General features: G+C 44.3%; 1 protein-coding gene across 2 annotated transcripts; it reads right to left on the bottom strand.

The window, feature by feature from the left end:
* scaf11 (SR-related CTD-associated factor 11) lies at positions 1-14,222 on the bottom strand. Of its 2 annotated transcripts, none has more exons than XM_069519360.1 (15): positions 14,036-14,222; positions 9,063-9,099; positions 8,832-8,977; positions 8,427-8,510; positions 8,091-8,170; positions 7,856-7,935; positions 7,731-7,768; positions 7,571-7,638; positions 6,441-6,566; positions 5,839-5,939; positions 2,563-4,791; positions 1,761-2,083; positions 1,435-1,602; positions 1,216-1,335; positions 1-854 (listed from the first exon to the last, which is right to left on the bottom strand). In XM_069519360.1, the coding sequence occupies exons 2-15, from the start codon at positions 9,079-9,081 to the stop codon at positions 759-761; spliced, it is 3,678 nt and encodes a 1,225-aa protein (XP_069375461.1). In that variant the 5' UTR covers positions 9,082-9,099; positions 14,036-14,222; the 3' UTR covers positions 1-758. The 2 variants fall into 2 exon arrangements, with proteins under 2 accessions (XP_069375461.1, XP_069375462.1); XM_069519361.1 differs by having other exon boundaries at positions 8,427-8,504; positions 14,036-14,204.
* Between the last annotated feature and the right edge of the window lie 614 nt (positions 14,223-14,836).

Raw genomic sequence — 14,836 nt, 5'->3', positions numbered from 1 at the left:
TCAGGAAGCAGCTAATTTATTTCACTACTCTCTGGATACTTTGCACAGTTCATGTTCTCGCATTGACAGTTATTACACATTCAGGCAGGGTGCGGGGGTCAGTTTCAGCTCGGCTGTCCCCCTCCGGGACCTGCACCTTCCGTTACACACTCGCTGCTGATTGGCCATCCCGCCCATCGACCAATCAGGGCCCTGATTACAATCACACTCATCAGATTCCTACCCATCATCGGGGCCACAGAGATTAATAAAGGCAATGCACTTTTCTTTTTTTTTTTAAACTAGGCTTTCCTCTGAAATATTATATATTTAAAAAAGAACATTGACAATAATCAATAAGCTATGTGATCAGGATGCCGTGGAGGAGACGTTGATCATACCAGCCGGCACCCTGGGAGAGGCTCTCCACTACACGAGCTAACGTTGTTCACTGAGCGTTGCATCTTCAGTATCTACCCTCTTCCCCACCCCCACCCCACCCTGCGCTCCTTACAGTAGTTCCCAAGTCACATGATCTATGCAAAATAAAGGGCTCTTGCATTACAATTTCTGATTGGGTCATTCTTTTTCTAACAAAATATGAAAATCTATAGAAAAAAATCTTCATTCAATAAAAGGTACAGATATCCAAAAAAATGAAAATGCTGGCGCTCCGTCCTCTTTCAGTTTGGAGGCCAAATTCCAGCTTGAGGAAATTGCACTTGAGCAGCTGAATGGTTCAGCGAGGGCAATCGCTGCGCCAACAGCACGCCATAGATTCATTTCTTGCGGGCGTGTTTGTATTTGTCCACGTAGGCCTTCACTAGGTTGGCCACCTTGCTGGAGTTCACCTCCCCACTCTTGCTGTGACACACCTGGAAAATAAACACAGCAAAATGTTTATTAGAATAAACAGTGTGCTTTAAAGCTTATATCAGATATTCTGCAAATGTAAAGGTCCAGCAAGGTTAAAAAAATGTATATGTAACATCAAATAACTGGAAAAAGTTCTGCAAAATGTTGAGAGCAACTGACTCAGACATTTGTGTTCTCACATACGGCCACTCCAGAAAAATTCCTGATGTCCCGTTCGCTTAATTAACAAGCTAGCTACAGCCGATACCCTCCAGCAACAGATATTCGACTACAAATGAGCAGCTGCTTCTGACTAAAATAAAACGACCATTATTAAAAAAGAAAAATTGAATTTCCAGAAGTGACGAGAGAAGCGTTTACCTTCTCAACTGCTTTGCGGACGATCTCCTTGTACTCCTCCTTAGTGATTTCCTTCTTTTGGTAGTAAGGTTTGATGGCTGTCTTCACTTCATTTATAGCTCTCTCTTGGATCTGTTGTTTCTGGAGCGGGAAGAGGATGACAGGATGATTTGAAAATAAAGTGGACACAAACTAAAAGAAACAAAACACTCTCATGGAGTGACAGACAGCTGCTTCTACCTTTTCTTTTTTGGAGCTGTCGGCTTGAGCCTTGTTGTGGCCGGGCTGAGTGGTAGAGGATGGGAACATCTGGCTCTGGGCTTGGTGCATCTGGGTCAATGTGGCACCAGCTTTGGTAGGGGTGGGAAGCAGGGCAGGTTTCCCATAACCCATCATGGTGCTCGACATCTAACGCAAGCCAGAAAATGACAATACATATAAATAAAGCATTAACACAGTATCTTATATGCTTATTTCAACTGAAGCTAGTTTTAATGCTAATAAAGATGCAGGATGAAGAACTTAATCCCTTCCCCTCTTCAGCAGTTGTTCCCAGTTTAACATACCTGAGACATGTGGCCATCAGGCTGAGCTGCTGCCGTCTGGCTGCCTTGCTGCAAGGGTGGAGGCGGCGGAGGGGGAGGCGGGAGGCCCTGAGCGCCAACAGCGGGCACCTGAAGCAGCGGCACTGCAGGGTGGAGGTGCACGGGAACCTGAGGAGGCATGGCGTATGGGGCCGCAGGCTGCAAGCTGACGGGCAGGGCTCCTCGCGGGCCCTGCATGGGGTAGTGGTGGTGAAGAACATTCAGCTGAGGAGGAATGGCGTTCATCACCGGCACCGGAGCGTTACCTGGGACGGCCTGGGGAGGAGGCTCGCTTTTAGGGAGTTCTGGGGAGTAAAGAAAACAGAATGCAAACTTTGCAATGTATAAAAGATATAACACTCCCACTTTTGAAGTGGGTTTAGACTGTGTATTCATATATGTAAGAAGTTCATTTAAAAACCTGCATGTAACAGAGGTGTATACACAGTTAATGGCAGAAATCTGGAGGATTCTGCCATTAACTGTGTAACTGTGTGAGCGCCTAATACAAATGAGAGATTTTCATCGGAATAAATTCAAAACATCAAAGTTCGGTTTCCTCAAAAATTCAACAAAGGGCAGGAGCCTGGAGGTTTTTTGTCTGTTCACAGTTGCGTCACAGCACTAAAATTATCCTCCTCTCTGAGCATCAAAGACACGACTACTGCTTCTATTTTAGAAGGAAAGTTGGCTGATTCATGGCCTGCTTTTTGAAAAGTTTTCTCGAGCAGGAGTGTTTTAGTGTTTTGGGAGTGATAACCAACAAAGACTGAGGATGCTTCACCTGCTCCTGCTGCTGCTGCTGCTGGCTGCTCCTCCTCTGATCTGTTCCAGCCTCCTGCTCCTCCCCTCTCCCTTTTTGAGTAATAGTCCTGGACGTCCGCAGGAAGCGTTCTCCTGACAGCCCAGCTGGATGCTGATGACCACCCCGACCGATCGAGCATAGAGTCAGTTGGATCCATGTCTTTTCTCCGGCCACCCCCTCGGTTTTCGTTGAAGCGGCTGTATGCATCATTCCCTGAATTGTTGCCTGTACCTGAGAAGTTATTTCTGGGCCAGCGATTATCGCCCGTTTCCTCCTGCTGATTGTAAAAGCTACGGCTGCCACCGCCCCGCCCGGCACCCCGCCCCCGTTCAACACCTCCCCGGCCCCCCCTGCCACGTGTCTCTCCTCTGTTCCCACCACTGTTGCGGTTGTCTTCCCAGCGCGAGCCGCCGCTAAAACCAGCATCCCGGTTTTTGCTTTCAGCTTCCCCGCGAGTCTTTTCTGTAACCCAGTCAGGATTATCTGACCAGGCCTGGCGATCAGGGGAACCTTCGGTAGGCACACCATTTTCTAAGCGGCCAGCGCCTCCGTGATACCTCCGTCCCTCACTACCTGACCCACCACCCTGTCCTGGCCTCCATCCGCCTCTGCGCTCCTTCTTCTGTGGAGACTGCTCTCTGGAGTTTGGCCATTCGGGGCTGGGCCCCCGTCTGTAAGACCTTGTTCTGGATCTGGACCTGGACCGAGAGCGGGACCTGGATTTAGAGCGACTCCTCGATCGCCGTCTCCTCCTTTCATGACTACGCTCCCTCCTAGAATAGTCTCTCTCGCCATCCCTGTCCCTGTCTCTTTCTCTGCTGCGAGCCCGGGACGAGTGGCCGGAAGGCGGGCTGCCATCCCGCTCTCTAGACCGTGAGCGTGAGCGCCTGGATGATTCACGTTTGGACTCCCTCTTAGGTGACCAGGTGGAGGTCGGGGAGTGGAAGCGAGAGCGCCGCTGCCTGCCGTTCTTCCTCTCCGGGCTCTTTTCCCTCTCCTGTTGGTCCTTGTGGCCCTCGTCCTTGGTGACTTGGCTTTCAGAAGGAGGGGGTCCCGCATCAGCTGGGTCAGCACTCTCCTTTGGCAGATCCAAAATGGCACCGTTACCATGGTCACTCATGGGTGAACTACAGTCCATGGGGATTACATTAGTGTCATCCTTGGAGGGACCGTCATCCTTTGTTTCTTCCCCAGAACTGTCACCGACTGACTGCTCTTCTGTAACAAGCTTTTTAGAGTCAGTGTCTTCAGAAGCTTTCGCTCCAGGGTCAGCTAGAACATCCTGTGAATCCCCAGCAGGGGGCGAGCCAGGTTCTGACAAGTTTTCAAACGAGTCAGCCTTTGCTTCCTTGGCTTCTTCGGACTCTGAAATCTCCATTTCATCATCCTGCCCTGTTTGCTCATCACAGCATGGAGACGTCAGGTCTTCCAGCAGAGCGTTGTGAGAGTCAGAGGGTGAAGGAGTTTTCTCAGAGTACTTGTCTACAGAGGAAACTGGGCTGGCTGGCTCTTCCTCATCTTTTTTGCTCTCGTCGCCCTCGGAACATGAACTGGGGCTGTTAGCAGACAAGTCAGGGGGGTAGTACGGCTCGTCATCGTCCTCATCTGGCTTCTCTTCTTGTTCATGAGGTGGTTCCTGAGTGTCATCACTGTCCTGTGCCGCGTCGTTACTCAGAGATTCTGCACTTACTTGCACGTCAGCAGAGTTGACACCGTCCTGGTCGGCACTGAGGCTCCCTTCAGTATCAGACTGCTGCTGCTCTGATATGTTTGTATCCGGCTCTTTATCACTTTTGTCTTCTTCTTCTTCCTCCTCCTTCTCCTTGTTGTCAACTCCGTCAGCATCTTCTTCCCCCTCACTAGCGGCCAAACTGCTAATGGGTTCGGGAGAGCGCTTTTTTCTTGCCGCGGCTTTCCGCTTGCCGCTGGCCTTTCGGTTTGTCACCTTCCTCTTGGCCGGTGCCTGAGAAGTCTTGGCTGGCTTGGCAGTCTGGTTGTTGTTAGATGAGTCAGAGTCTGATGAGCTGGACTGAGGCGGCGATGAGGGGTCAGTCGCTGGAGTCTCTTCCTGGGTTTTACTGTTGCGTCCGGATCGTCTGGTCGGTACAGACTCTGCCTCTTTGGTGGGCGCTTTGGAGGTTGAGGCTCGGCTGCCTCTCTTCTCTCCTCCTTTGGGACATGTGATGGCGCAGACAACACCCTCAAACACTGTGGGAAAGAAGTCATATGATCAAAAACCCAACTGTGTTTACAGGCAGAAACAATGATTTGTTTAAGATCAACAAAACTGATAACACGTCTTTAAAGTATATTAGTTTCACCCAGATAAAATGTTTTCTTTCCCTAGAAATCACTTCTTTGCCACTCTAACCTAAACAAGCATGAGAACAGTCTGAGTGAGAGTAACAAGTATGGTCATGACTCCTCTGTCCTGTACAAGAAGTTTGAAGTTATAACGTTTCAGTGCGGAAGCAGAAGTTTATTTGGACAGGACTAATGTAACATTAAAATAACCAATGATTGACTGACGGTGTATTTATCTGTCCCGTCAGATGTGTCACTATAATCTTGGTTGATAACAGTTGTTGATATAATAACATGGTTGGATGCTTATGATGTAGCAAGTGGTCTCCCAATTCCTAGGGGAGGATTTCTTCCCCTCCCCCTATGGCTCCGTTTGGAGGGGGACACTTACAGCGAAGGACACTTCTTATCTAGGGAAGCCATGGGAGAGGAATTGGGACATGGCAACCGTCTCTCTTTTAATTGGCAAACAAGAGCCATGTACAAACATTCAGATTCCTGTTTTTAGCTGATGCTGACTGGCACTTTCACAGACTCAAGTTGGAATAGCTGAGTTTATGTCAGCCATCGCTAATTAAAGGGTAATGTAGCTTGATGGTGACTCGTACTCTATCAAGGAGCCTTTGTGAGGGAAGACGCTTCACTCTGCAACTCATTTTCTGTAGATCTAACAACTTCAACAAAGTGATCTATCTTCTCATCTGGCTGATCTTTTCACGTCAAACTCCCAAATTAATATTTCATTCATGCCATATCAATTATTTAATCGTTTTTTGAACCAGGACCTTCAGCACTTGAATCAAGCCGTTCGTGTAGGAGGTGTGCCGAGGTCAATAAACTACAGCAGCTATTTAAATGCACTTTTAAAATGACAACCAAAATCTCTGTCTCTTGGTAAAATTGAACACAGTTAACTCCAATGATTTTCACAATGTCTCAGACGTGACTCACCAAAATGTCCGGGGCTGAACACTGAGCTGGAGGTCAAGGGAGATGAGCAGAGTCCAAATGGAAATGGGCTGTGGTTCCAACTTGCAGGATGGAAACTCCGCCTGTAAAACAGAGACAAGAGTAAATGTGGTGCCAGACATTCCATCAGTGGCTGAATTTATAAAAACCTAGCTGTTGATAATGTTTGTTCATTTCCTATTATTTCATCATCATCCCTTCGTTACTGATACTGTGCCTCCAAAGTCCTGATGCTGATTACTAATCAATGTGAGTCCAAAAACTGTGTTCACAAACAAAATGTGCTTCTCTGTACTGAAGCAGAGAATCAGCTCTCCTCTGTGGTTTTCAAACAACTGCAGTTTGGGTGACTCATTGTCAAACATTTGAATAACTGAACAGTGGAAAAACAGGAGACAGACTTTTATTTTCCTCACATCTGTGCATCTATACTGGTGCCACAAAAGTTGAACTGAAATGATTCTGCTCTGGACATTAAAGAGAAAACTGCTTCCAAATTGCTTGGAATTTGCTTGACCAGTCCTCTGTACCGCTGTACTGTGTAATCTGTGGCTCCAGAGCGAGATCAGGTGAGATTTCATTACCTTGAGGTGCCATTGACAGGGATGGGAGCAGCAGGAGTCAGCCACGGACACTCTTGCACTTTGGGTTTGCAGGGTGTGAAACCAGCATCGTAAGGTATCTCCTCTGTCACCCAAACAGGCTCTGCACTGCAGGGACATGACAAGAAGTTGTTGTTTTTATGAAGTTCTTCACAAATGATCCAGCTGCACCTCATGTATTCTTTAGTGGTTGAGCTTGGACAAGTTTTTAACATGACGTAATAAACTGTGTTTATATGATCATTTACATTTTAAGGTTAAACTAATCCGATGGGAATTTTACTGTGGTTAATTGTAAAAAAAACTGTAACCGTTTCATCTCGGGTATGTGTTTTTAAATCCATCATCAAATAAAAATCCTCACACGCACTTAGTCCTATGTGTTTTATTAGTCATCCTGAAAATTCACAGGAGGAGATAAAATGGTGTTGAGCAGTGAGGATGATTTTGTTGTTATGACTTATAAGTAATTCTGAGATCCAATCATGAAAAACCACGAGGAACAAGCAGAATTTCATCAGATTAAGGAGCTGCAAAATTATCTCTATCGCCTTAAAGTCTATTTCAAGATAGCAGGGGTCCGGTTTGATATGCTGCCAGCACTGAGGCGCCATATTAAACAGAAGAAAACTAATTCCTGTGATCCAGCCTATGAAAAATGCCAAAAAACGCAGCACATCAAACCTGCTCCAAAAACTTTTAGTATGAACAAAAGTTTTCTGACACAATGTGGATTTTTAAACATGCAACAATTGTGAGAGAGAAATATAGACTTGCTGCTTCGTTAGTTATGTCAATGTTTGACACGGATGGCAGATGTGCATGCAGTTGGCAAGATAAATGAAATAAGTGATTTATGGAATATTATGTTCAAATGCCAATAGACCATTGGAGGCAATGTGTCTTGTATTCCAGCAGGGGGCCTGGTTAAAACGCACTGCTCTCCTGACCTAATGACCTCTCTGAACACCAGGTTATTGTTCCGTCTCACAACTAGACCACACTACAGGACTTTAGTCCAGACACACACAGAATTACTATACTTGTCATCATTTATCATAATATATATTACATACCATAATAACACATTCATTTAGGGACGTGTGACTTACATGTCCTGTGATGGTGTGGTTGAGACACAGGGAGATGGTGACCAAGTGCAGCACTCTGTTCCTCGCACCTAGAGGAAATACAAACATCGATGACATTAACATTGAAGTAAAAGTCAACCAACGTGCATTTAAGACAATGAAATGAAAAAATGAAATGTACCTTTTTTCTGCTCAGAGACGAGGGGTCTTCATCGTTACCTGGAACAGGCATTTACAGACAAGTTAGATCTTGCTGAAGACATGTGAGTAGGACACGTTAATGAAGGAAGAAGGGTTTTGACATACATTTCCTCACAAGTCCTTTTGTTATGGCATCTGCCGTCCTCTCTGCTTTTTGCCGTCTCAATCTTCTTGCAGGTTTACTTCTGAAAACAAAACAACACCTACATTGTTCAGGGACTAGTTTCCAAACTACACTGCTTGAAAATCAATCTAAATATCCTAAAACGTCCCCAATTCCAATGGCTAAAAAAAGGGACTATAACACCTTATGATTCCATTTTAAAAAGCTAATACTCACTTGAGACAGACTTTTTGTTCAGGGTTTCTACAGCAGCAAATTTCAGCTTCAAGCTGAGTTGTTCTCTTCCTCACAGGAACCTTTAAACAGCAAGGACAGATGCACATGTGTTTTTGGGGGAAAAATGTACAACAGTTTGCTGGCATGGCTGGAGCACAGGGACACAATGCAAGTGTGGGAGTCAGTGAGAACATTTTTTCCTGAAAACAGGCCAGGGAATATTGACTTTACAGAGCAGGTAAACACTTTGTTATATTAAGTTGGATTACAGAAAACACCAGCAGCCCTGGTATCTTAAACTATGACAGAGAAGGTGCAGATATAAATCAGACTGACCTGCACACAGCTCAGATTCCCATCCCATCTGTAAACATTAGTGAAAGGTCTTCTGTCCACTGGACAGGAAGGAGCCATCTGTAACTTCAAAGTAAAACACATCCAAATTTGAACATAGTAATATAAGATGCATACAGCTTAAAAAACAAACAATGACAATAAGCTCTTCTAATCCACTTTATGAATTTGGGTTGTACAAAAAAATGTATTTCACAAATGAGCTGATAAACAAGGCAGGCATTGTTGATTGCTACAGGCTTTATATTGTGTAATCCCACACCACAATTTTAAAAGCCAATGACGTGTGTTGGATTCTAATAAACAGTGGTAGAAACAAAATCCCTCCCATTACTTTTATGCTTTTTGGTCACTATTCAGCTCAATGCTAATGCACAGCTTCTTTACCTCTGCCCATGTGAGGAGGCATCTGAGGCAGAAGACATGACAGCAGCTGTCTGGCATGGCGAGCTCGCCTCCGGCCAGGACGCCCAAGCAGATAGGACACCTCTCCGCCTCCTCAGTATCCGTCCCATCAGGCGGACCCTGGCCGCCTAACATACATGGAAGGAGACAGAATAAGATGGGATATTTTCAAAGATAGCACATCAAACAATAGGAGCCTAAAACATTACTCACTGCTTCCGGCTCCAGTCATGTCCGGTCCTGCTCACCACTACAACACAAAGAGAATTAAGAAATTAAGAAGACAGTATAGATACAAAAAGGACATCAGGTCATGTATTGAAATGAAATGCATTATCACAGCAACGCACGCACACACGCTTGATACTGGGTTTCAGTGCCAATTCCAAGCTCCTCATACTATCATACTACGTAACCTTGCTACCATGTGTATCCTTCATCCCACTGTGACCCCGATCTGAACTCCAAAGCAGAACAGGGATGTTTGAATGGTATTGATTAACTGTCCAACTCTAACGCCAGCAGCTTCTGCAAAACCCTGATTTCTGTGCCACATTCCCACATAGCAGACATAACTTTCTACCTCACAGAAGCAGCTGGACTCAGTTTGCTCATTTGCCTCTACTAGCTACCAAGCAAACGTAAATATGTGAGAGTGTGTGAGGAGGACATGACAACTGTATGAGCTTTTAAGAGAGCAATTGATGCATCCTCATACAGCATCTTCTTATGTCTTGATTTCTCATTGACTTGTACAGTTGCACCCCCTCTAAAGGAGGACGCACATGCATTTGATGGATTGATGCTTGACAGTTGGTGTGCACAAGCGTGTCCACAAAGAAATGAGCTTACACAAGGTTCACTAGCTGCCTCCTCTTTAATATTCACGTGTTTGGATTGGCTCGCACCTACTCGAGGATTTGATTAAACACAATTTGACTGGATGTTGCCTTCGCTGCAGCATGGAAAGTTTAACTCTGCACTACATCTAACAATGCCGTTCGGCTTTGCCTGACTTCAGCCAATTCAAGTGAATGAGCAGCGTTTGAGTGTGTGAGTGCAGGGTAAAACGCTATAAGGAAACATGTGATAACATGTTGAATATTGCGATGACGATATGACTTGCAATAAATAATAAAATGCTTATGTATACGGTGTCAAAGTCTTTCTGATCTGGTTACACTGCTTACATAGAACCCATACAGTAAGAAGGCTAGCAGACACTAGCATTATTTCCATTCCAACAACATGGTTTATTGAACAAAATTCCACTTGGCTACAGACGCAGGGACCACGGACAGCTCCACAGCCCAGTCACAGTGCCAAGCCCAGGGCAGACACCAGGGAGCCAGACACAGCTCCACTCAGTCCCACAGTGTTCATTTTGGGTCTTTTCACACTGTTTGGACCATGAAAAGTTATTTTCTTACAGTTTTTAGTGGCTCTGCCAGTAATTTACTGCTCCTCCCTGTGTCTACATCATTTCCCGCTGTGCACTGCACCAACTGCGTCAAACCAAACCGAGCCTGCCGCCATCTCCTCTACATACATTGACTAAGCTTACAGAGTCTGTTGTTTTTACCCAGTCTGATTTTACACGTGTCCGATCACACTATTTGTGTGTGTGTGTGTGTGTGTGTGTGTGTGTGTGTGTGTGTGTGTGAGAGAGAGGGGAAGAGAACAAGCGGGACAGCTGATGAATGCGTGCGCTGCTCTCTAACTTAAGAAAAGTACCAATCATTATGTGATAATTAGAGAGAGACAAAGAGAGAGAGCACCTTGTGTTGCCATATGAGACAAATTATGATTTGTGAATATGGGCTATACTAATAAAATTTGATTTGACATGGAACACCACTTATTGCAGTTCAAGTAATCTTATATGATACGTATATCGCACATGTCGATATCACGATGAAGTTGCATTTTCGATATGACGTGCAGCCCTATAATCGATATTAATGGATTACATCTCTGAAGATCGAATATCCAGTTTCACTTGATGACTTTTAAAATCACAATGTTAATAATATTACTTGCAGTTTACATGACAACAAAGTCATGTATCTTAAGGGCAGAGGGGAACCTTTAACTCTGACCTCATGCCTTCCTCCAGTTATCTGCCTCTCATGCTGGATTTTAAGTGCCACATTAAGAACAGTTACAGAGTCTACACACAGTCATCATAGCTATGCCGCAGGCTTGGCTCATGTGCACAACCTTAACATTTTTATTCATATTATGGCTACAAAGATACCACATGGAGACCACAAGAACTGCAACTGGTCAGCATGGCCTGTGGTTATAACACTAAAAAAGTTTAAAAAGGCCTTGCTAGCCTTCTTATTTTCAGAAACGCTCATAAAGCATTTGCATCGATTACTTTCAATGCAAATCATCTGCTCACCAGAGCAGTGAAGGAAAGAACAGCATCTGCACAGGAAAACCTTCTCCTGTTCAGTCATGGAAGAAGAAGCTAAATGAATGTGAGGTGTACATGATGCATGTCATCATTTATCACAAAGTGAATATACAGTCACCAGCATGAATATAATTACAGATACACATACATTAGATCGATCTAGTTTAGCACTGGTGCTAAAAACAAGTGAACTCCAACACTGAGCTATGAATTAAACCCTAAAAAATGCGTATCTTACATTAGATTCCCATTTATATATGTTACTGGATGTGTGTTAAGGCTCAACAATTATCAAAATATTATTGAAATTGGAATTTTGCCATGAACCACATCAAAATCAAAGGACTGTTATTTTTAAGGTTAAATTGTCACAAATGTCATTGCACTGTCATTTGTACTGAAATTCCCAGGTCTACAAATCACAGTGGTGCGATTTTATAAACAAGCATGTTATGTTTAGTGCTTTTTGCAGCCAAAATTAAATTCAAAACATTACACTGAAATTGAGACTCATCGCAATCACAGTATGAGTCAAAATACGCAATGACAGAAAATTCCTCAACAATTATTCATTATTAATAGTTTTAAAATTGCATAATCATCACACTGATTTTTAACTTTGTGTAAAAACAAACATTTTTGATAGGAGCCTTAAAATGTGTTGTAAAAATGTGATCAAGATATGTAGTGAGAGAGCAAATTAAAAGATGACAAATAAACACCTTAGTTTTTTTACACTTTTTCTAAGGTGAAAAATACATAATTCTGGTTTCATGTTTCTCATAAAGTCTCGAGCGAATCAAGCAAACGCAAAGTAACTGTCAGGACTGTACGCATCCTAATAACTTGTGATTAGTGACGGTGATTATTGTTGAAGTGTAAAGTGAGTGCAGGTCAGAGGGGGAGTGAGGAGGAAGCAGACTCCGACAGGGACTCTGACACAGGACGACCGGATCTTCAATGAGCGTCTGTCCTGATCCCTAAAGCAGCGGTGGTTAAAATTATTCAGCGATGGAAACCAGCTCAGTCATTGAAGCTAGCGGAAAATGTGAATCAATTATGTTCAGTCACTGTATCGATCCAGAGTCGTCCACCTCTATGCAGGAACATTAACATGTGCTGCTGCTGCTCCTCCACTGTGTGCGTCAACCTAACCTGATGTAGCTGTAACTCTATTCCAGCCACATCATTGGTTTGGCACGGAGCTGTTCTCATTGGCTGTTCGTGTTGTCTGTCAACACATGGCTGGACGTTGTATCCACCATGTCTTCAATTTCTATCGTAGGAATGTTACATTGCGATAATTATCGCTATTGTTTTATGGCCTAGCCGAGTGAACATACATTCAGTCTGAATGACCAAACTACTGTGATGTAACGGTACTGTAACGTGCTTTGAGTCATCAAGACTAATCTATAGAAATACAAGGGTCTGCCCTTTACACTATTATGTGTTCTAACCTTATTGAATAAACAGACAAAATAGAGAGAAGGAGATGCAGGAAGGTTAAATGCAACAGATTTAAATCCTGGCCATCAAATGGTATGTATATAGTATGAATATCACAATGCCAGGTATTGCTGATACTATATATATATATGTGGAAAGCTAATTTTAGTTGATATCTTCTCCATGTCGATTAATTGACCAGGCTGTGGTGGTGGGGATTTTAAAGTATGTACATGCTTTATCATTTTAACTGTTAACTGGATTAGAAAAACATATTACATATACAGATGAATCCATAAGTGTTGGTGGATGCAACCTTAATGTTGAATTTTGTAACTTTCTTATGATACAATTTGACTATTTAACACTCTTCATTAGGCAACAGTGTCTTTAACAGTGACTAAACTTGATAACACTGGTGATCAGGTGAAGTGTGAGATCAGTTGTGATTTTCTTTAGGATTACACGTGCAGAAATAAATGTTTTAATGTTCCCCCCACAGTCACAGTGAAGTAACACAAGTCCAGCACGCCATCACACCTCTGCAGCGAGCTCACACCGAGCAGGAGTCCTGTGTCTGACACTTAAACCCTCTGATGGCTGATCCGGGCTTTGCTTGTGACGATCGACTAATTCGTCAAAGTGAAACCGACACAATAGATCCGGAGCAGTGCCTCCGGAGGGAGGAAACCAGCGGGCCGCACTTCAGAAACACTTCAGATAGTCCCAGTCAACACAGGCCATCAGTCTCCAGCCGTGTGCTCAAACTGTCAGCTCAACCAGCCGCTGCCCATTTAACACAACCGGCTCACTTGTAAACCCGGAATCCTCCATCAGAATGTAGCCCGGGGTTACATCAACACTTAATGGGAACTTGTGTGGATAAAGACGGCTGCTGGGATTAAAGAGGAGTTGGGTCTGCAGGTAGAAAGCGGCGAATGCCTGGTGCTGTTTGGGCAAACACGGCCTGGCTACTGGAGACATGAAATTAGCACCAACTTGATCAACCAGTGCCAACACGACGGTGTCAACACGGTTGTTGTCGCTTAGCCAGGCAGCTACAGCTAGCTGAACCGCTACCTGGGAGCTAGCTGGTTGTTGTTAGCACGACAGCAAACACGGCTAAATAGCGTCTAATATTAGCTACGGCGATTGCAATGAAGGTCACAAGTTAGCTAGCCTGGCTAGCAGCAGCAGCCAAGTTAGCTGGGGGGGGCTAGCTGGCTAGCCGCTTTGAACAACAGCACCTGCCTACGTCGCTTTTAGCTCGCTAGCATTTAGCTCCAGTTAGCTGGTGACAAGAGTCGCTACTCACCTGTGAGTGCAACTGCGGCTGGTTTGCAGCTCGGGAAGTGTTTCTAAGAGTCCAGAGCCCCGCTACGAAGCGACGATCACTCGCACTATCGCAGAAGTGTTTTGGGCTAAAAGCGGAGCGAAGCTTTCAGAAAGTCTCAGCCACATGTCTCGCGGGCTGCCTGAGAGTCGCTGCGGGTGGCGACACCAACCGGCCCCGCCGAGAATTACAGGGAACAGCGGCGAGTGTCCATCTGGTGGCGTTTGTGTTATTACAACAGCAACAGGTGGAGGAGAGGAGGAGAGGAGGAGAGGAGGAGAGGAGAGGAGGAGAGGAGGAGGTGAACCCCACCAGCTCTGTGGACAGGACCTGTGAGACTGGTGTCTTATACATCTGCTGCAAACAAACCAGCAAGCTAGATTTAGATGATATTTTTAAAGTTTTGTTTTAGAACAAGAATCAAAAGTGTCTCTAAAACTTTATGCATGTTTTTCATCAAACCAGACAGATTCATCCATCCATCCATCCATCATCTATTCATGCTCACACTCCCTCTACTGGAAATTTAGATTTGCCAATCAACCTAACACCAGGTATCTTTAAAACTGTGGGAGAAAGAAAGCAAACCCACACAGACATGGAGAGAACATATAAATATATTGTTATTCCATTCATTTATCTGACTTTTTACTCAATATTCATTACATTTGATTCATTAAGTTACTTTTTACAACCTAATTCATCACTTCACGCTTTAATTTTAGCCATTTAACAATTGGGTAACTCAGAGAAACCATTTAGGGTAAGTTGTTACCATTTAAA

The sequence above is a fragment of the Paralichthys olivaceus genome, chromosome 23, assembly GCF_024713975.1.
Source record: "Paralichthys olivaceus isolate ysfri-2021 chromosome 23, ASM2471397v2, whole genome shotgun sequence".
Classification (NCBI taxonomy): domain Eukaryota; kingdom Metazoa; phylum Chordata; class Actinopteri; order Pleuronectiformes; family Paralichthyidae; genus Paralichthys; species Paralichthys olivaceus.
This window is presented reverse-complemented; position numbering and strand designations above follow the sequence as displayed.

Excerpts from the sequence above, each read along its gene's own strand:
- scaf11 (XM_069519360.1), bottom strand. Across the intron at positions 8,171-8,426 it reads GGAATCTGAGCTGTGTGCAG|GTTCCTGTGAGGAAGAGAAC; the intron begins GTCAGTCTGATT and ends TGCTGTTTAAAG. Across the intron at positions 7,936-8,090 it reads GAACAAAAAGTCTGTCTCAA|AAGTAAACCTGCAAGAAGAT; the intron begins GTGAGTATTAGC and ends TTTTGTTTTCAG.